Genomic DNA, 22,938 nt, shown 5'->3' on the forward strand with positions numbered 1-22,938 from the left:
GGGTGGATCTGCAAAATTATTTCAGCACATGGGAAGTAGTTGATGATGAAGCAGAGATGCTTGTTCTTTTCAACTTTGAGGACATATTATGCGCCAAGGAAAAAGAAATTACAAACTGGCAGAATAATGACGTGTATGAGGAAGTAGATGATGTTGGGCAAGATGCCATAACGGTTCGCTGGGTTATGACGGAAAAAATGAAAAAAGAGAAGCCGATTGTTAAAGCCCGTTTAGTCACCAGAGGATTTGAGGAAGACATCTCCGGAAAGACTCTCCTACATGCTCAAAAGAGGCTGTGCGTTTGGCACTTTCTTTTGCCTCCACCAACCAATGGGACTGCCATGCTATGGACGTGAAAGCTGCTTATCTGCAAGGTAACGACATTAAGTGAGTTGTTCATTTACGTCCTCCGCCTGAATATGCAAATGGTAAGCTCTGGAGACTAAGGAAAACGGTTTACGGCCTTTGTGATGCTGCTAGGCATTGGTACCTGCACGTTAAAGATCAGTTGTTGAGTCTTGGAGCTAAAGTGTCATCACTGGATTCAGCACTGTTCTCTTGGAGTAATAGGGGCAAGATAGAAGGCATTATATGCATTTATGATGATGATTTCCTTTGGGCTGGTACACGTGAGTTCAAGCAGCAAGTTTGAGCCAAATATTTCTCATCGGCAGTTCAGAATCAAAGCTTTCAAATACGTTGGTCTAAATGTCGTCTCCAACAGTGATGGCAGCATAACGCTTGACCAGTTCCAGTACGCTTCGTCTTTGACACCAGTCACGCTGAGCAGACATCGTGCAGCAGTAAAATCAGGAGAGCTATCTGAGTCTGAGAAAACTGAGTACCGAGCGTTAACTGGGCAGCTCAATTGGACTGCCACACACACTCGACCAGATATTGCCTTTGATGTGTGTGAGTTGAGTATGACTAGCAACCGAGCTACCATAGCAGATTTGCTTAGGCTCAACAAGGTGATCGCAAGGGTGAAGACTGACAACATAAAGCTATACATTCCAAGAATGGGACCACTCGATGAATGTTATACAGAGTGCTTTTCAGATGCCTCTTTTGCCAACCTTGTAGGCAATGGGTCTCAGGGAGGCTTTGCGATCTTCCTACAAGATGCTAGTGGGGCGAAATGTCCCTTATTCTGGCAGACTAGAAAGATCAGGCGGGTCGTCAAATCTACTTTATCTGCTGAAACATTGGCACTGCTTGAGTGTGCTGAAACTGCTGTATATCTCGCCAACATATTGGGTGAGGTTTCTGGATGTGGAGATTTCAAGATCAAGTGTTTCGTGGATAACAAGAGTCTGGTGGACACCCTTTACTCCTGTAGGAGGCACTGATATTGCTGTATTACAAGACATGTTGGAGCAAGGGGAGATTCATGAAGTGTCGGGTGGATACATCACAACAACTGGCTGACTGTCTCACCAAAAAAGGTGCCTCGACTGAGCGGCTGCATGCAGCAGTCAGCCAGGACTAGAAGGATTATAATACTTTAAGGGACACCACATATCTGTATGTGGTTACAGACTGGGTCTTAATGGTGCTTACACAAAAGTCTTTGTATTGGATACATAGTGTGTATAGGACGCCAATAATCCATTCAGTTTCGTCCTTGGGATCTTCCATCAAATTAAGAAGAGAGGACGAGAGTGTTAGTGCACATTGCTGTTAGTGTGTGTGTGCGCAAGCACTTGTTACGGTCCAAATGGTGACGTCATCGGAAGGGTCTTGTGGTATGCAGGCGGAGCCCGGTCTCTTGGATGTGTGAGGCCGGTGAGTTCGGTTGTTTCGGATCCTAATACACACAATGCAAAATTGTAGAATGCATGGGTTTCTGCTGCCCATAAACTCGCATTGTGTGAGGGTGCATTGTAGTCTTAAATATTGCATACCTCATCTACCTTCCCCATTTGCTTTAATAATTTTCCTTTTCTGTTCATGTCTTTTATCCCTCTTGCTCTCTTGTTTTTATATACCACCTCTTGACCCTCATGTCGATCACTCTCCAAAATGCTTCTTACTTTCTTCCTCTCTTTCATTATTATTATTATTATTTTTTTTTTGCTTCATTCTGCAACGACTTTAATTTCTCCTTTTCATCCTCACTTAAATTCCTCCTTATGAAAATGTTTTTGTATTCTTATTTATAAACAAGCCTCCATGAAACATCTAAAATTTTCTTGCCAACTTATTCCATTTTCAGTTTCACTCTTTTTGGTCTGGTCTCCCCCTTTTTTGCATTCGCATGATTTTCTCACTTCCTCAGTCTTTACCCTCTTTATTAATGCTACTCAACACTTGTCTTCTCTTTCCATCTTCTCTTTCATTCTAATCTGTTTTATTTTCTGTTCTTTCTCATATCATCATCATCATCATCATCATCCGGACCCCCTTTCCCACCCAAGAGCAGGGTGAGGAGTAGCAATGTCCAGACAGCCCAAAATTGCCCAATCCAATGGGCCACGCTTCCATTCACTCATCATTCAAGCCCCTGGAATCCTAGCTCAATCGGATATGCCAAAAACATTCATCATGTTCTGTAGCTTCACATATCGTATCCGACAGAGTCAATCCAGACGCTGCCACATTAAAAAGGGGTGTCAAAAATCCCTGATCATGCACATCTCCTCACAAAATTCATCCAGCCAGCTCGATCTCCTGTCAGTTCCCTAGCCTCACCGACTTCCAAACCTCTCTTCCTCACACATTCATCCTCCTTACCTCTCCACCTTCTCCTTGGCCTACCTTGCCTCCTCCCTCCTTCGAATTCGCTCAGATATACCTTCTTCACCACTCTATTGTTATCCATTCTCTCCACATGACCATACCATCTCAGTACACTCTCTTCAATTCTGGTGTCCACCGACTTCCTTACTCCGCATCTTTCACGAATCACATTATTTCGTATCATATCCACCCGGTGTACTCCACATACATTCCTCAGCAGTCCCATCTCCACTGCTCTTACTCTTGACTTTTCATTTTCATGCCACACCATAGTCTCACATCCATGTTAAAGTTGGCAATAACACTCCTTCATGTAAGCCTCGTGCAGCTGCAACACTCAAGCCTCTGTTTCTTATCAAAGCCTTCAGTGCACCAGCTACTTTTCTTCCCTGTGTCAATCTACTTTCAACTTCTTTTGCACATTTTCCTCTCTTTTCTATCACTGTACCCAGGTATTTGAACTCTCTCACCAATTCCAGTCTCTCTCCATTCACTGTTACATTGCACTGGGAGTCACCCTCTCTCTCAATAACCATCACTTTACGCTTTTCTACATTTACTGTCAAGGAACGACGCTTACAGACATCAGCAAAACACTGCACTAGCCTACCAAGTTCTTGTCTGGTACTTGCAAGCAGTACTGCATCATCAGCATACAACAAATTTGAGATATTCCATCCATCACCATTGATTACCAATGCCATCCCTCTCTCCATTACCTTCACTTCTCTCATCACCCCATCCATATATACATTGAACAACCATGAGGACATCACACAACCTTGTCACACGCTCACACTGATTGTGAACCATTCACTTACATGCCCATTAACCCTGACACATGTTTCACTACCATCATAAAAACTCTTGACGGCACCTAACAGGTTACCCTCTACGCTGTACATGCGCAAATCTTACCACAATCCTTCTCTGTCCACTTTGTCATATGCTTTTTCCAGATCCATGAATGCCATAAACACCTTATGGTCCTTCTCACAAGCCTTCTCTACTATCTGTCTCACTGCAAATATTTGGTCCGCACATCCTCTGCCACTCCTAAAGCCACCCTGTTCATCACTCACTAGGACTTCTGATATCTCTCTTACTGATTCCATATACCTTCCCTACCACACTCAGTAAGCTTATGCCACGATAATTCTTGCACTCACTTCGTTCACCTTTATTTTTGTACAGGGGTACTATCACAGCCTTTTTCCACTCTGCAGGCACAGTTTCACTCATCCATGCCTTCTTACATATCTCCAACAAGCACTTCATTCCATTCTCTCCACTACATTTAAGCATCTCTGCATACACCTCATCAACCCCAGCTGCTTTCCCATTTTTCAGCCGCTTCACAGCACTCTTCACCTGTGCGAGTGTTATGTCTCCTGGCACTGCATTCCTTCTCTGCACACCACCAAAACCAATCATGTTTACAGCTGCTCTGCTCTCTCTATCCCCATTCATCAGGCTTTCAAAATATTCTTTCTATCTGGTCCTTACTTCATATCCATGGGTTAATAATCTACCACCTGCATCCTTCACACCATCCAGTTTCTTACCGCTTTCACTTCTACATTTCCGCACCCCTTTCCAGAATAACCTTCTATTTTCAAAGTAGTTCGCATACATTTTTCCTCCTAGATCCTCATTTACCTCTTTCTTTTTCCTCTCCACTAGTCTCTTTACGTGCTTCTTGCTCTCAACATATTCAGTTCTTTTTTCAACTGAACCCCTATCCTGTAAGCACTTTAGCCACTTCTTCCTCTTTTCCTCCACCGCTCTCTTTACCTCCTCATCCCACCATGCCGTACCTTCCTTCTTTGTTGTTACTCTTGCCACACCACATACCGCTTTAGCATTCCTAACTAAGCAATCCCTATATGCATTCCACAGTCTGTCCAGATCCATTTCATTCCACTTCAGTAATTTTAACTCGTCCTCTGCTTTGGTCCTGTATTCATCTGCCATTTCTTTGATCCTCAGCTTCTCAACTTTCAGTCTTTCTCTCTGACTGCTTCTCTCTCTCCTGATCCACCTCACTCCTTTCAGCTTGATCTTGCATACCACAATCATATGATCTGACAGACCTCCACATCGTCCTCTCGCAGCCCTCGTATCAGCAACCATTCCCATTGTCGACCTCTCTACGAGCACGTAATCAATCAGGCTTCTTTCAACACGATCCCCGTTCCCTCTATACCATGTATATTTATGTGCATCTCTGTGTTTGAAATACGAGTTACAAATGCATAACCTCCTCTCCTGACACATATCCTTTAGTCTCTTCCCATTATCATTTTCTCCTGGTACTCCATAGCAACCCATTATGTCATCCTCAGGACCAGTGCCTACTCTTCCATTCATATCCCCCATCACAATCACTTTATAGCTCCTGGGCATTTCTCCCACTACTTTACCCAGCTCATCCCAAAACCTGTCTTTCTCTCTCTCACTCCTGTCCTCACATGGTGCATATGCTACAATCACTGCCACTTTCATCTTCTCAATCTTGAACTTGACATAAATACATCTCGAGCTAACACATTTGTAGTCTCTCATTCCACTCTGCCACACCTCATTCATCAACAAAGCAACTCCTTCCTTGCATCTTCCTCGTCCATTCATTCCCGATCTTTCTCACAGTCACCAAATATGACCACACATCTACATCTTTCCACTGTCTTGCACCACTTTTTGTTTCTTTGTGAAATGGATTGTATGTGGGCCTCAGGTGCTTAATGCTGGAACATAAGAGGTAGGCAGCAGGTCTCTGGTTAACCTAATCATGCTTATGTGCATTTCTGATACTTACCACTACAGTATGTATATACAGTAATCCCTCGATATAACGGACTTCAATAGACTGGAATTTGCTATTATTGAATGAAGGTGCTACAGGACTAAATTTTTATATATTGGAAAAAGTCTGATAACGCCAGAAGCAGTCCGGACTGCAAGACCACTTCAGCTATGTTCACCATAATAAGAAATTAAATAAAAGACATGTTTATCAGTGTATTGTACAGTATCTATTCTATCTATTGCCAGACACCACAATCCCGCAAAGGGTGGCCATTTGACACTGAGTTAGTTGTTTTACAGGGAGGGGCACTAACCCTCCACTAACCCACTTGTTGACACGTAGGGAGCACGTATGGTTTGGTTATATGGTTACCACCCAGCATTGTAAATGGTTTCTTGGCTTACAGGAAACCATTTGGCTTGTCACTCAATGTAAAGCCACCTGTAAAGGAAAGAAAAGGAATAAGAAGTGACAGGAAAGATAGGAGAAATAGGAAGAGAGGAGGGCAGGCACAGAAAAGAATGATAAAAGCTAAGGAAGTAGGCAGCACTACATCAAGTATTATTATTTATATTATACCATTTGGTTATTGTAGTGAATGTATAATACAGTACAGTACTGCAATGGTAGTGAAAACTGATTAAAAACTACAGTATTGGTGCGATCTGGACTAATGTCTAATACGTTGGAAAAAGTCCAGGTTAGCAGGGGGAAGTCTGGATGTCGCTTTTCTTGGAATTTCGCTTTTCTCAGAATGGCTTGGGCCCCAGTTAGTCCGTTATAGTAGGGTTTTACTGTATTTAGCTGGTCTACATTGTCGTAAAAGAGAGAACTGAAGACTGCGCTTGAGATGCCCAGTACCAATTAGGATAAATCCCATAAGTTCTGTGGTTTCATTATTGCACAATTTCGCATCATGCACGATGCCTGGTACCAATCATGCCTGATAACCAAGGGCTCACTGTACTAGATCTCTTGAGGTCAATGAAATGCCAACTCTCCAGGTGAACCACTTCAGCACAACAACATATTTGTTTAGTTTACACTGCCACCTACAATTGACTTATTCAGTTTAAGATCACTCAACTGTGAAGGAATTACTAAGGGCTATATCTAATTCAGCCATGGGTGGGGAGGGAAGCCAAGCCAGTCCAACTCAGTGCTAGTTCCTAGACCACCTATATGGGGAAGTTTGGTGTCAGGAAAAGAATCCAGTCACAAAACCCCCTGGCAAAAGCTGCATGAGAATTCCACCACCTCTGCCACTGTCGTCATCACCCGATACCACCTCTGACACCTCCATCTTCATGTGTAGGTGGGAAGATGTTGTGGAGGAGTGGTGAGTTGACAACTTAAGGGATGGTGACCTTGGGGTTGACAATGTCAGAATCAGTGTGAGAATTCCACCATAATCATCAACACTGCCCTCACTTCCACTGTTGTCACCAGCACCCCTCCAACACCACCTTCATAACTATGTTGAAAGATATCATGGAGAACTGGGGGCATGACTAGAATGATGACCTCTGGGATGGCAAGGGGTTGAATGGGTATTTGATAACAGAGACTAGTGGGGAATAGACCTGGGTTCCCTTGAACTTAATCTCCTGAGTGGGGTATACATCAACTCCATATATAAAACAGAAAAATATGGAAGGTAAAGAAGACTGAAAGCTGTATCTATCCCATCCAGTTCAAAAAACATCTTCTAAATCAAATAAACTGTCTGACAGTGGCAAGAATATGGTAAAGAAAAAAAAATCATAGCCAAAAGTTAATAATAAATACCTAGCACAGATATGTCATGTGGTGGCAACCATCATCCACTAACGATGTAATGCTGCCTACTTTTTCCTTCACCTTTAACATTTTGTTGTGTCTGGCCTCATTTCTTCACATTTCTTCCATCATTCCTGTCACTTTTTATTACTCTTTTCTTTTCAGGTGGCTTCACACTGAGTGATATACCTGATGATTTCCTGAAGGCCAAGAAACCATTTACAACACTAGATGGTAACCATATAACCAACCCATTAGTGTTCCCTACTTGTCAACAAGTGGGTTGACTGGGGTTAGTGCCCCTCTCCATAAAAGTTAATTCAAAGTCAAATGGCCACCCCTTATGGGACTACTGCATCTGGCTATACAGTGATAGACAGGCAAAGAAATGGTGAATTATTACATATGAACAAAGGTGTGAGAATCTCTGTCCAACTCTACTATATTTCCAGCCACTCTCACTGGGTGCTGAATAAGATTTCCAGAAGTTAAATACAAGTATCCCTGAATTAGAATGTAAATATAAATTATATAAACTTACTTCTTGACTTTGGTAATGATCTTGTTCCTCCATGTCTTCCTCTTCTTCCTCTTCCATATGTAAAAGTGGGGCAGCCTCACGGGTGTTCTCCTCATGTAAGGTTGTCATCCTTGGCGTCATCTTCATGGGACCAGGGCTCGGGGATGCTGCTGCAACACCTCTCTGAGTCAGCCACACTTATTACAAAATTTAAAACATTTTCTCCAAGTATTATAAACAGTACTTTTATATCTATTTGGATGTAATATTAGCAATCTGCATGAGTAATTTTTATACTTACTTATGCCAGCTATTACTTGATATACCATGTAATGTTTATACCATAAAATTATTTAATACATACTTGACTGACTTAATGTGAATCATCTGGGGATCACATGTACTAAATTCTTTCCATGATAATTTTTATAATACATTTATAATAGTTAAACAGTAATATCATATGTTTTTTCATTCTTTGCAGTACCAAATGATAGCCCCCAATCTTTAATGCAAAATATTATATCTTTATCTGAACTTCACAACAGTAAACTAGAAATTAGCCAGTATGTTCTGAAGGTACCAGAACTGTCATGCAGTTATGAAGATGCACAATGCTAAACTGAATATGGACCATGCAGACTATTGCTAAAGACAGATATAATTTCTAAAAGCAGTACTAGTGCTTCTATGGAAAACAAATTAAATTCTGATTTTACTTCAGTCAATACTGTATATGGCATAAAACTCTCTAACTTAAGTTGGAAGGAACTAAATACACTCCAGGGTGCTCTTATGAATATTTCATATTTCAACACTATACTGAAAAGCTGATCAGTCAATTACTGTATAATCATCATTGTTCATCATCATCCTGATCCATTTACCCTTTGTTCACAAAGTGTGTGAAAACACACACACACAAAAAATGGCTATTACTACACTAATTTTTCACTGCTGCAGTAACTATAATGAGGTAGGTGGGGTCACCCATCTCTACTCACTCAGTGTAGTGCTACTTTCTGGTGACTCTACACTGAATGATGAACCAAACAGCATCCTGTATCCCAAGAAATCATTTACTGCATTAGGTGGTAACTACATAACCTACAAAAGGATGCCTGATGCCTAGTGGTTTGGTGAGTTAAAACATTCCAATCAGATGGAGACCATAAGGATTTAAATCTGAGGGATGGCTGGGGTTGATTGGTTATATAATGTTGTTCAGAGCCAAGTGACTGTCACTTGTACTTTAAATCCCTGGACTGAGAAGACTAGCCTCAGTCCCCTACACCCCTAATGTTACAATAAAGGATTCATTACACAGATGAATGACAAAAACAATCCAAGCCAAGCAAACAGCCATATCCTGCTATTTGAAAGTTAATGTCCTCCAAGATTAATATGTACTGCCTTAACTCATACCAGGACCATTAAGAACAATGTGAATGCATCATAATTCCCACATATAGCTCCCCCCCCCAAAAAAAAAAAAAAAAAAAAAACGCAACTCGGAGAAACTATCAGAAATGCCTCATGAAAATGCTCAGTACCAGCAAGGCAAGGACAGCAGTGCTATACCTCCAGTGTGCTTGTAAAAAATACTGCAGCACTACTACTACATATTCCTAAAACCTAAACTATGCTGAACATACCTACAATGATGACTGTATTGCAGTCACACCTGTTTTAAAAGGATTCTCTCTCACAGTCAGTGGCAGTGAGCCACCTACAATTTACATAGAACTTACAGTAAAATAAGTTTATGCTTTCGGTGCGTAACTCGTCAAAAAAATAAACGTCAGAACAACAGTATAAGTGATTTTGTGTTAAATGCATTATATAATGTACCCTTTTCACTCCAGAAGGAATGAGACTTCAGAACATGAAAGATTTTTGTGGGATCAGCTGAATGTCTTCTGAATTTCCCATTATATACAGTATTGATAAAAGCAGTATCTCAATGCCATCAGCAGCAGCCACAAAAACGTCTACTACTGGGACAATTTCTCAGTCTCAATATACACTGGCCAAGTAATGAAGCATTTAAGTTACTCTTCTACAAGTATCCACAACACACTGCCAAGTAATGGGGGGGAAAATGGCTTCAGCACCTCTGGATTATATACCGTACCAATACTGCAAAGATCTTCTTATGACCAATAATGCATGCACAATGCTACTGCATATAACATTACAGATCAAAGTCAACTGCAATATAACAAAAGGAACATAGGTTCCAACACAAATCAAAATAATATAAACAGTGTACACAGAATGTGGCACACAATCAAAAGAGTAAAAATAATATTCAAATAACGATGCAGCTAAACTGAGTTACATACTCAGCTTAGTTAACTATGAACTATGCAGTTTACCTTCAAACTTGCACAACAAGCAGAGTACAAAGCATACTCAACTCTACATATATAAATTGTGTTTATACTGTGACGCATCCAAACAACACGGAGACATGAAGCAAAAAACATACACTTGGCAGGAGCTGATCCTTGAAGTCTTATAGAGTTGAGATTCAGGTTCAAATTGAGGAACGTAGGACGAGCTGTAAAATCACATCAAGTTAGTAACCCCACGGCAACAGCTTTCTGAACATCACCAGCACCATATACATCACCGCTACTTCTACATTACTATACTACTGCTACTGGTATACAGAGTATGAAATGGTAACACTTATGTATTAACATATGCATATTTTTATTAATCAAAAGCTGCACTTTTGACATCCAAACACAGTAGCTCCAAGTACAGTATTTCCTCATAACTGCAATTCACCACACTCCTTATTTCACTTTCCATACTAATGCCAGGTACAGTACATAGTTTAATATTTTCACAATATCATAGACTCCACTACTTCTTAAATACTGGAGAGTATTTGAAAAAAAAGTAATTGTCTGAAATAAGGTGACAGCAAATATTTGCTATTTAAAGAATAAGAGGAGATATTAATGTAAAGCCTTGTATGTCAAAATCAGTAGTTTATGAGGATTTTCTAAGTAAGAAGTTGAGAGACAGACACAGTCTGCATAATACAATCACCTGGGGATAATAAATATTTGTCCTTATGAACCACTGGTAATAAGCTTCTTCCCATAAACTGGACTAAGAATTAAAGATGCAAGGGGAGGATCAAGGACAGGTGGCACTAAGGGTTAAAACTAAGGTTTGCAATTGTTGTTGCAAGTTCTTCTGAGGTATAAGTCCGACAGTTCCAATGTTCCTGCTATGAATCCTCCCAAACCATACCATACAACCAGGGTGCATTATGTACAATACAATGTATGTTAATTGTACAGTAGCTGATCAACCCTAATCTACCTGATCGAGTAACCTCATCAACCACAGGCTACCAATGACCCCTGCAGGGCCATCCTGTGCAGAGAACCCATGTTCCCTTGTGACTGACAGCATGGTAAGGTGCAAGGAAAAAGGGTGGAGGTTTGGTTCCAGGGTGGATGCCACATTTGCATCTCCACCCAGTTAAAAGTGTGGGGGTTTACGGCCGTATTCTTAAACATTTCCTTCCCTTGTTGAGGCATGGGAAGGAAATCTTTAGCTGCATTGGTATTCTTAAAAAATTCCTTCCCTTCCTGAGCCGCTCGAAGGGAAAGATTTTTCCTCTGGGCAGCAGAAATTATTGGAACTTGAAGGAATTCCTTGACCCGTCTCTTCAAAAACTCCTTCATAAGTTTTGTGCTTTCTGTTGTGATTCATTGTCTTATGTATATTTAAAATGTTGACGGAAGTTACTGTATAATTTTATTCATGCAGTTTACAACGCTATACTAATGTTTATGTGCTACTTGTATCTCTTTAAAAGTGTTACCCATGTCGGCTGAGATAATTAGCCAGACATAAACAGAGCAGACGACGCACTACCTCCGATATTCATCCAGTCTTTTATGATCTAACACTGACAAATCTTATACATTATGGCCAGGGTCACACAAGGATTATTTTCAAGAAACATTTTGGTTGTTAATTTGCCCGAAAAAGGAAAATCTGTCGTCAAGGTCACACGAGTGGTTCGGCTCATGTCTTCCAGCTGGATGAAAACAAGTGAGTGCCGCCATGCGAGTACGTGAGACGGACGTTAATAAGTGATTCTTACACTTACCGATAACAACATTAAGCATAATAATATTCCTCGAATATAATTAATTATCAAAATATTGTCTTGAGGAGTGAACACCGCTGCGGTGTTGGCCAGAATGGCATTTATGGCTCAATACAAACCAACAGTATGGATATGGTGGCGACCTCCCACATATCAAATGTGTTGTGCTTTCAGTATCCAGCACGAGATATGCGTGTTTTGATGTATTTGTTTATATATTTAACACTCCACCATACCAAATATCAGCAGGATGGGTCATTTTAGTCTAACAGGGCTACCAACCTTAACATTTTTCCTTCCCTTCCAAGGAAATCTTTAAGCATACTGAAGGGAAAGAAAAATCCTTCCAAGGGAAGGAAAAGTTTAGGGAAGGAATTATTTTTAAGAATATGGCCGTAACTGGGTCAATACCACAACTGCATCTCCACCCAGTTAACAGGGGCATCATGGGAGACGTCACTTCACCCCACTATCTGGTACCATCCAGGATTGTAAATGGTTTCCTGGGACACAGGAAGCCATAAGACTGTCACTCAGTGCTGTCAACTGGAGTGGTAAGAAAAGTAATAAAAATTTACAGGAAGGAATGGGAGAAGTAAGAAAAGATAAGAGAAGACAGAATGATAAAGGTGAAGGAAGATATATGTAAATTAAACAAACTTTATTTTTCACTTTGGAAGGCAGTGTTCCATGCTTGCTTGAGCCAACCTTGTTCACATGATGACTTTTCAATACAACTGATGAGAGGACAGCTTCTCCAGTTCTTTACTTCTGGGTTCATATCTACCACTATTGGGCAAAAATGTAAACCTTGTGTAATCTACCCTCATAAATGATTTACTACCAGTAGCTCTGAACAATTATCAGGGGAAATTAAACAAATTATGGAGCCATATGTCCAACAATGACGCCTGCATGTTGTTAAAAAAAAAAAAAAAAAAAAAAAAAAAAAAAAAAAAAGAGATATGCAAAAGGAGTAATAACAGTACATGAATCCTCATTCTGTGCACCCGAGATTCAAGGTAGTACAGTACATTCCATGCAAGAGGTAGCAGGCCACCTAATACAGGGTTACATCTTTGTGTGACATGAAATGCAACCTGAACTTGCCCTAGCTGTGACTCAGAAAGAAAAAGGGTTTTGTAAGGCTAAAAACCCATTTTTCACTTACAGAAGGTGAACTGTGAGGTATCCTCAGGAATAAGCGATCAGCCATCTTATACCACCTAGGAATTTTAAATGGTGATAGGAGGAATCACCTCGTATTCGAAGAATTGAAGAGCAGGTGCATTATTTCCTGTTTCTACATGGCAATGATTTTCCATGACAGTCATCAGTGTCCTGACTGCTCATTCAACACAAACGTACTCTAGTGAGGTGCTCATCCTTCCTCCATGCAAGGTGATATTCTAAATTCTTAGGTGGTGTGTTATTTACTGCTACTGCTTAATGCGTGCCTGGGCTCACTGGGTGTCATGTGGGGAGGAATTAGACAGGGTCCATAAAACTGCAGATGTCCTCTAAGTTCAGCCACTACAACTCAAAAATTCATTTTCAGCTTTGCAAAGACCAAAACCTTATTTTTCAAAGAAACTACCGTACATGAATTTGGAAGTCACGAGGCTGAAGCTTCCTGCCAGTACTGACCCCACCCACATGTTTTATATGGTTAATGGAGAAAGCATTCCACATTCAGAGCTAAAGGAAGTGGGTAACGCCTCTTGTCTTAGTTAAAAATACAGTGTATGATGAACTTCCCCCAGAGTCATTGATGTCTTGTTCGAATAGTCATGCTGCCACTCCTGCATGGTTGAATAGTCATGCCACCATTTTTGCATTTTTTTTTTTTTTTTTCAAAGAAGAAGGAACCAAAGGCTTGGAGCCTGTAAGACTGTTCCCTCCAAGGGAAAAAAAAAAAAAGTAGAGAGCCAATTTCAAGATCCACTCATTTTGAGATGTCTGGGCATACTGCATTTAAAAGACTGGAGGCCACATGCAGTAGGAAATACACAGGAAGACAGTTCCAGAGTTGACCTTTCGCATACATGAAGAACTAGGAGTAACAGTTAACTCTTGCATTAGAGAGTTGGAGTGAAAAGGGATGGGAGTTTGCTGTCATAGCACCAACCACAGAGGCTGAGTAGTCATGCTACCACTCTTGCATTGTTGAGTGGTAATGCTGCCACTCTTGTATGTCTCTGCAGTCATGACATCACTCTTGAATAGTTCAGTAGTAATGCTGCCACTCTTGAATGGCTGAGTAGTCATGCTGCCACTCTTGTATGGGTGAGCAGTCATGCTGCCACTCTTGTATGGGTGGGCAGTCATGCTGCCACTCTTGTATGGGTGAGCAGTCATGCTGCCACTCTTGTATGGATTAGTAGTAATGCTGCATTCCCGTATGGGTGAGTAGTCATGCCACCAGTCTTGTAAGGGTAAGAAGTAATCCTGAATTCTTACATGAGTGAGTAGTCAAGCTGCCACTCTTGTATGAGCAAGTAATCACATTGCCATGCTCGTATGGGTGAGTAGTAATGCTGCCACTCTTGTATGGGTGAGTAGTCATGCTACCACTTTAGTATGGGTGAGTAGTCATGCTGCCACTCTTGTATGGGTGAGTGGTCATGTTGCTATTCTTGTATGGTCAAGCTGTTATGCCACCATTTTTGCATAGCTAAGTAGCCATGCCACCACTTCTTACATGTGTAGACTTGCTCTGTGAGACGTGGGGAATAAGAGGGAGCACAAGTCCCTCAGTGTGGGCAAAGTGATTAGAGTACTTTCAAATTCACTGGGAGTTAAGAAGTAGCTTTGCACTCTATGCTCCCTCTTCCTAGGCACTCTGGGGAAGACTGTTCAGAACTCATGGAGAAATGGCAAGAATGGGGCATGCCAGGAGGACTAAAACATCAAGCACCTGAACAGAGACATGACTTTTTGTCTCTTGCATGATGACTGAAAAAGGACTCTTATCAAACCACTAAGTGCAGCTAAGCCTGATATATATACATATAGTACATTGTTCCCTTGGTTATCATACCAAACATAGTGCGAGATAATGGAACTGCATGATAACCAATGCACAGAACCTTTGGGATCTGGTCTAACTTGTACCAGAAATAACAAGTGCAAGCCCAATTTCTCCCTTTTACAACAATTTAGGCCCAATAAATACGTACTGTACTGTATATATTTTTATGGTATCAAAAACACACAAAGGTATGGTTGAGTTTATAGAAAATGATGAAATGGACACAACAGAGAAGAAACATATATCACAGAGAGTGAGACCTGACATGGGCATGAGGTAAGGGGGTCTGGGGCTAAATGGTGGAGAGTTAATGGTCCCCACCACCTCCGATTAACTCCTTCAGTGGGGCCTCATCTTTGAATCCCTCAGAGCCATCAGAAATCACAGACACTGTACCATCACTGTCAGAAAAAACTGCCCAGGTATGCAATACTGATGCTTTTGAGCAAAAAAATGTGGGCTAATACCAGGGGTGCAGATTTTCATCTTGCAGAGAGAACAAAAGCCATTATAACCAAGGGTGCAGTAGCCAGTGTGTGTGTGTGTGTGTGTGTGTGTGTGTGTGTGTGTGTGTATATTTATATGGTAAGTACGCACACTACGTGAGTTCACAGTACGCGAATCGCATAGTAGGGGAGTTCACAGTACGCGAATCGCATAGTACTCGAGTTCACAGTATGCAAATCGCATAGTATGCAAGGACCTATTTTTTATCAAATTTTAGTGTACTTTTTAATAGGACACGAATTGAACTCGTAATAGGCGAGACGGCAGCGAAGAGTGGCCCAAATCCGGGGTTACCCTAAGCATGCGACATTGCCAACCCAAGATGCGCCAACAGTTGCCTACACCAGCAGCACCAGTGAAGGAGAGTGAAGACTTGTCAATGATGGGGATCAGCCAGGTACTGTGTGTCCTTGATAAATTCAAGGAAGAATTCATGGACATCGAACACTGTCAGTTGCAAGTGGAGGAAGTGATGACTTCACTGGAGAAAAACTTCCACTATTACACAGACAGGCACAACCAGGAGGTTAACAGAAGGAAGCAAACCCTCATCACCCGTTACCTGCGGCCTCAAAAGAGTGAGGAATCACTCCCTTCAACATCAGAAGAGCCATATCCTGGAGAGGATCAAGAGGATGATGCAATGTCTGAGGTGTCAGAAATAGACTTTGAAGGGTTTATGAATGAAGTGAGTGTCTTAGTGAAAGTGTCCAAAGTGCTGGTGACAAGAATGGTGAGGAAGGTAGTGTGTCGGGTGGTGTGGCAGGTGGTTCAGGAGGTGCACGCTAGGTGGGTCACCCTGCCTCGGATCCCCTTCTTACATCCATCAAGCCTGTTGTCCTCTTGGGTTAAGGTGAACAGGCATATTCTTGCTGGTTTAGTTAAGCCATATCCTTGTTGATTTAGTAAAGCCATAATCTTGCTGGTTTACTTTATCTTAGGTAATATGTCTCAGATAGTTTCCCTTTACAGTACAATACTTAGGTGTAAAAGGAGTTTCAAGGGTTACCGATGAAGGGGATGCCGCCCATATGTAATTTTCCTGTAAGTTTATGTATTTATAGTATGTGAATTCCTAGCATGCAACCTCCTCTGCTGCTAATCACGTGTACTGTGTGTACGTACTGTATACATATGTATATACAGTAGCGCACCAACTTTCGCTACAGCAGGATTCGCGGAATCCACTTTCGCGGCATGCACCAAATATTCCCTAACTTCCACTTTCGCTTGAAAAAAATCGATTTTCGCGCACAAATTTTGGGTTTGGGACAATATTTTGAACTTTGAATTTCCTGCACCGCCCGCCCGCAACCCACCGCCATCTTGAATGACGTCATGTCAACACTCTGTCCACCCATTCCCGCCATTGTGTACGAGCGTGCTAGCTCCATTGTGTTGGATTCTCACGGTTCAATGGCCTCTACTATACCTGGTAGTGTGGGGAAAGGGCCTGGTGGTGTGAGGGGAGAGCCTGGTGGTGTGGGGGGGAGGGCCGGGAGGCAGTGGTGGTGATAAAAAGTGGCCGGGACATTCAAAGTCGGGAGGAAAGGCCAAGGCTAAAAGAGAGTATCGTGTTGGAGTGAAGAAACGGCAGTATAATAATGAAATGAAAAGGAAGATAGTTGAGCACATGGACGAGAGCGCAAAAAACAGTGAAATCTGCCGTATATTTAACATCCCAGAATCGACAGTGCGTAGTATGAGGAAACAGCATGGTGAATTAAAGACAAACCTTGCCCTTGCAAAGAAGTACTTTGGTGTGAGTGGAAGTGAAGGAGGAGGAAGTCAGAGAAGTGTAAAGTGTGTGACTGAGTACAACAAGATCATGATTGTATTGGAACATTATTTAGTGAAGTGGATTAATAGGCGTAACAAGGAAAGTGCAAGTGTTACAGGACCCCAAACACAAGATCAAGCTCATCTTTTCTTCAGAGCTTTGATTAACAAAATGAAAATTAAAAATCCACCTTCTTTTACTGCTTCACATGGGGGATGAAGTACGTGAAAGGGTACAGCAGGGAAGGAAGGTTGTTGGTACACTGAAAGCAGTGATGAGAAATAGGGAGGTGAGTATGGAAGTTAAGAAGTCACTGCATGATGGTATTGTGATCCCTACCCTGACGTATGGAAGCGAGGCATGGACCTTGCAAGAGGGGAACAAGTCAAGAGTGAGAGCAGTGGAAATGAGTTACTTGAGAGGAGCATGTGGAGTGACGTGGAGGGACAGGTTGACGAATGAAGAAGTGAAGGAACGTTGTGGGGTAGATGTGGATGTGGTTGAAAAGATTAGGAGAAATACACTAAGGTGGTTTGGACATGTGGAGAGAATGGAGAATGAAAGACTGACTAAGAGGGTGTATGTAGGTGAGGTGGAGGGAGGGAGAGAGACGGAGGGGTAGACCGAGGATGAGGTGGAGGGATGGAGTTGAGAGGTATATGAGGGAGGGGGGGGTGAGTTGGGGGGAGGGGAGTCAAATGGTGGGTGACAGAGTGACTTGGAGGCGTTTTGTCTGCAGCCACCCTTTGCTGGATTATGGCGTCGGGCTATAGATAGATAGATAGATAGACGTGGGTGGCTTCAGCGATTTAAGGGTCGGGCTAAAGTTAAACATGCTGTTTACCAAGGTGAAGCCCAGTCTGCAGATATCACAGCTGCAAGTAACTTCCCTGCCATTGCCAAACAGTTAATTAGAGATGGTAACTATTCATTAGCCCAGATTTACAACTGTGATGAGACGGGGGTTTATTGGAAACGATCCCCACGATCAACATTTATCTCGGTGGCAGAGAAGCAAGCCCGTGGAGTTAAAATGGCAAAAGACAGGTTCACTGCACTCCTAACGGCAAATGCTGATGGGTCACACAGGATGCGTCCATTAATTACTTACCATTCAAAGCGTCCTCATGCCAACATGGATAACCTCCATGGTTATATCTGGAAGTCTAATTCCAAGGGTTATATGACATCTGCATTATCTCTCGAGTGGTTTGATAACCACTTTGTCCCTGACGCAAAATCTCACTGCCAAGCCAACAATCAAGATTTTCGTGTTATCCTGTTTATGGATAACGCACCTGGCCACACCCGCTTCCTCGTTGACCGCCACCCTGCTGTCCAAGTGGTGTTTTTACCCCCAAACACCACATCCAAAATCTAACCGATGGACCAGGAAATAATTGCGAACACCAAAATCCTGTTCTACCAACATGTGCACAACATGATGAGGGGATCAACGGATACTCAGGAAGAGCTACGTGCCATCCAACAGCAAGATTCCCCCATACCTGGACCTAGTTCTGTGCTTTTGTCAGATGAAAGTAACGACAGTAGTGACACTGACAATCCCTCATCATCAGACGCCACATTATCAGTCAAACAGTTCTGGCGCCAGTTTAATATTCGCCAGGCAGTTGAAATATTTGTTAAGTCATGGCAGTCACTCACCATGGCAACCCTGAAACATGCCTGGAAACCGCTGCTACCTGATTTAGTCACCACCCAGGCAGACAGACAGCAGCGTGAGCAGTTGTTGGCAGGCGCGTTACGGGTGGTACAGCAGGTCCCAGGTCCTGGATTTGCCAACGTCACAGGGGCAGAAATTGAAGAGCTGATTGACAAAAACTCCCAAGAAACCATCGAGGATATCATGGAGGAAGATGATATTGAAGAAAAGGAGCAACAAATACCTGTAGAAGCAGTACAGCAGCAACATCAAGAAAGAGCCCCAACAACAGCATTGTTGTCATCGTGGATCGTCGCTTGTGAAACAGCGACCGAGCAGGCAGAGGCATTAACGTTTGATAACAAGGAGAAAATTATTGCTTGCTTTCAATCAGCACTAAATCTGATTGGTGAAGTGTTCAATAAACGCATCCATGAAGGGCAGCAGGCTCTTATCACACGCTACCTGCAGAAGACTAAGGAAATAACAGAGGTGGAAGTACCATTGGAAGCCGAGGGGGCAGCCGACCATGGTGCTATCCCTACTGACAGTGCCATAGAGGAGCTTAACCTGGATGAAGATTTCGATGGATTTGTTCAAGAGAACCTAGCACAAAGGGAAATTCAGCACAGAGTGGAAGTGTTGCATCAAGTTGCATCTGAGGAGGCAGAGAAAGAGAGTGGTAGCGAGGCAGCAAGAGGTGGCGCCAATACGTCTGGCGTGGCTAAATAAGCCCGCCACGCGCCTCGGATACTTACCCCCAACATCCATTAAACACCTCAACCTGGTCTCTGTGGTATGTTTCTCCTCATATAATGTGTACTGTACAGTTTTTATTGTTTGTATCTCACAATGCAATGTACAATAGTGATTTAATGTACTGTATTGCAAGTGAAAATGAAAATCTGATGTTACTTTAGGATAACCGGGAACCAATTAGCCTTTTTGCCATAAAGACAATGCCCCAACTTTCGCTAATTCCACTTTCGCGCATTATTTTTGGACCCAATTAGGCGCGAAAATTGGTGCCCCACTGTGTGTATATATATATATATATATATATATATATTGTATATATACAGTTTGTCTTTGTCTAACACGGTTAATTGCTTCCACACCCCTACCGTGTTGGAGAAATTTCATGTTACAGGTACTCTTGAAACCCCCTATTTCCTTCCGCATCCCTGCCCAAAGTCCACTTGTTCCCCCCTTGTTGTGCAAAATTTTTTTATACCCTCCAAATATTAACTTCCTAGAAAACATTAATATGGTTCAAAAAATTATAAAAGAGTATTATTACAGTTAAAAGCCACATTTGATTTGCCTTATGGGAGGATAAGAGGAGAGACACTAAGCTGGAGAGGAGGTAGAGGGGAGAACACTGGTTAAAATCTTTCAAAGTTAATAGCACTTATAACACTTCTCACATCATCAGCTATGTTATCCATGGCTTCTTCTTCCTGCTGGCATTGGATATCCTCTTCCTGGAATTCAGCAGCTGAAACGTGATTGGCTGGGAGGTAGATGACGCACGTTAGCAAGGCAAAGCTCCTATGATTCATCTCATCACCACCCACCCCGTTCAAAAAACCGTGTTAGCTTCATCAATGGCCGTGTTAAAAGCGATACTGCTTCCAGAAAATTGTACAGTGTTGGGCTATTTTCACGTCAGGAAAAACCGTTATAGATAAGGATGGACTGTACACTCAACCCCCTGCTATTGCGCCTAACTGGTTACAACAAATGCGCATGATAGCTGAATTCACGATAGCTGAACTGAAGAATCAATGGGAAAATTTCTAATTGTTTTTTTGGTGGCCCATTTCTCTAACTTTTAACCACTTTATGCCTATGATTTCCAGCCAATCTCTCCTCCAACATGAAAGAAAGCATTATTATATCAATAATAAACAACATAAAAGACCACCAAACTTACTTATATAAGGATTAAGGAAGGCTTGTGTGGTTTGAAGGGTTCTGAGGCTTGGGAGTGGCTTAGTTGCCGCCAGAGCCCTCACAGGTCTGACTCTATCTCCTTAAAATACTTTTTCTCCTCTGGTCCAGGTTGTCCAAGAAAACATCATAGTCAAAGCCCTCAGCATTTGCCTCTTGGTTGGAAGGGCCTGGCCGTGTTTCGTGGCCAGGCGTGGGGGTAGGTTCAGGGACTGAGTGCTGACAAAAATAATCTCTGATTCAACGCTGGTGAAATGCATTCATGTAGGCATAGTACATGTTCTCAAAACCTTCAAGGATTTTGTTAACGTAGGATGTGCACTGTTCGCTGCTGATAATGGTATCTTGCTCTGGGATGTGATGTACCTGGCCACCCAACTCAATCAAAGTCTTGATGTCCTTCATACTCAGCCCCTCCTTAACTTTCTCTCCTGCATCCACCTCTTCTCCTGGGCTATCCTCAGCTTCCTCAGGATCCTCTAGTAGACTACTTTCAGCAGTAACTGGTGCTGGTCGTGACATATCTCATATCTCGTCACTAGTTGTGCCCTCAAACCCACGGCCAGCAATACCTCTCGCCTCCTCAGCTGCAGCCACCAGCTCTGCCTCTGCTGACTGGAGCTCACCTGGTACCTTAACCTGCCTGTCCTCAGGTAAACCCTCCATGATGTTGCACCATGCATGATTTACTGTTGTTGCGGTAATGTTATCCCAACATTCGACCACCAAATCAATCGCCTGCTTTATCGTAATGCTCTTCCAATATTTTAACACCTTTCGTTCCGATTCAGGTGCTTCAAACTTGACGCGTGCTAGTGGTCTTGGAGTGCATGATAGCATGTATGGTTGTGCATTTGATATGTGCGCGATAGCAGATAATCGCTATAGCTGAACGCGCGATAGCAAGGGGTTGAGTGTACAATATAGATATATAGATATATTTTTAGTCATCTTGCCTAAAGTGTGCCTTTGCAAACTGTGTCTTGTCTAATGTGCGAGGGGGATCTGACAAAAATTAACTATTTAGAAACTGTGTTTGTTACTTGCAATGTGCGACGGGAATGGAAAATAGAGGCAAATACGGTACTCTCTTGCAACTCACCAGCATAACTTGTGGCGCATGATGGGTAAGGATGGGGCTGGTGAGTATGTGTGGTGCGGTGGGGCTGGTGAGTATGTGTGGTGCGGTGGGGCTGGTGAGTACAGTATATGTGGTGGGGTGTAGCTGTGTGTGAGTGAGTGGTGGCCACAGCAGCTGGATGATGACGTAATGTCTGTGTCTGACCTGGACTTTGAGGGTTTTCTGGAGTAGCAACAGGCAGCACCTAACCTAGTGCAAACTAAGATATGCAATCCATAAAACTGGCCATACAATACTGTGCTTTAAGAGCATTCGTTAATCACTGGCGCAATCGTCACCAGGGTTGCCATTTGGTATTTTTCATTACCAAATGTGGGGGAATTTGGTACTGAGAAATTCTATTGGTAATGATTCAGAACGATTCATTACCAAAAGGATTTTTCACATGTATGAGTGTACCGACGATGAAGACGGTGGATTATCTTTTTTTTTTCTTTTAATGCAAGAAAGAAGGAAACAAAGGCTAAGAGCCCACAAACCATTCCTTCCAAGAAAAATAAAAAAACAAACACAATACAAAAGACAGACCAAACCCCTCCAGTAGTGATAAGAGTGATAATGAGGCACGTGATGAGGTCCGAGCAGAACAGCTATGAGTATTTTAATTCAGCTTCCATGGTACGGCCTCGGGCACAACAAAAACAATTTGCATTATCTATCCTCTGTACAGTGCTGGTGAGGTCTTGAATTTTCACAATAAATATACAGTATTACTTCTTGCAGGTTTCTTTTGTAAGTTTTCCTTTTGTATTTTACTTAGGGATAGGTACTGGTGAATCAATATACGAAAATTCAGGATGTGTTGCCCATAAAGCCACTTTAACAGGGGATCCTATGCTTGGCAAAGTGAGAATTTATAAAGTGCGAAGGGC

General features: G+C 42.3%; 1 protein-coding gene across 5 annotated transcripts in view; it reads right to left on the reverse strand.

Moving 5' to 3' along the window:
* Khc-73 (Kinesin heavy chain 73) overlaps positions 1-22,938 on the reverse strand; it is a 1,251,394-nt gene that overhangs the window by 198,549 nt on the left and 1,029,907 nt on the right. For 2 of the 5 annotated variants that reach the window (XM_080267622.1, XM_080267620.1), the window contains 2 exons: positions 10,339-10,410; positions 7,869-8,014 (listed from right to left, as the gene is read on the reverse strand). In XM_080267622.1, coding sequence (XP_080123748.1) covers positions 7,869-8,014; positions 10,339-10,410 — 218 coding nt within the window. Of the gene's footprint in view, positions 1-7,868; positions 8,018-10,338; positions 10,411-22,938 lie in introns of all 5 variants that reach the window. The other 3 variants (XM_080267621.1, XM_080267619.1, XM_080267623.1) reach the window with 2 other exon arrangements.

Source organism: Coenobita brevimanus, chromosome 24 (assembly GCF_032717465.1).
Source record: "Coenobita brevimanus isolate Jiangsu-jjx chromosome 24, ASM3271746v2, whole genome shotgun sequence".
Lineage (NCBI taxonomy): Eukaryota > Metazoa > Arthropoda > Malacostraca > Decapoda > Coenobitidae > Coenobita > Coenobita brevimanus.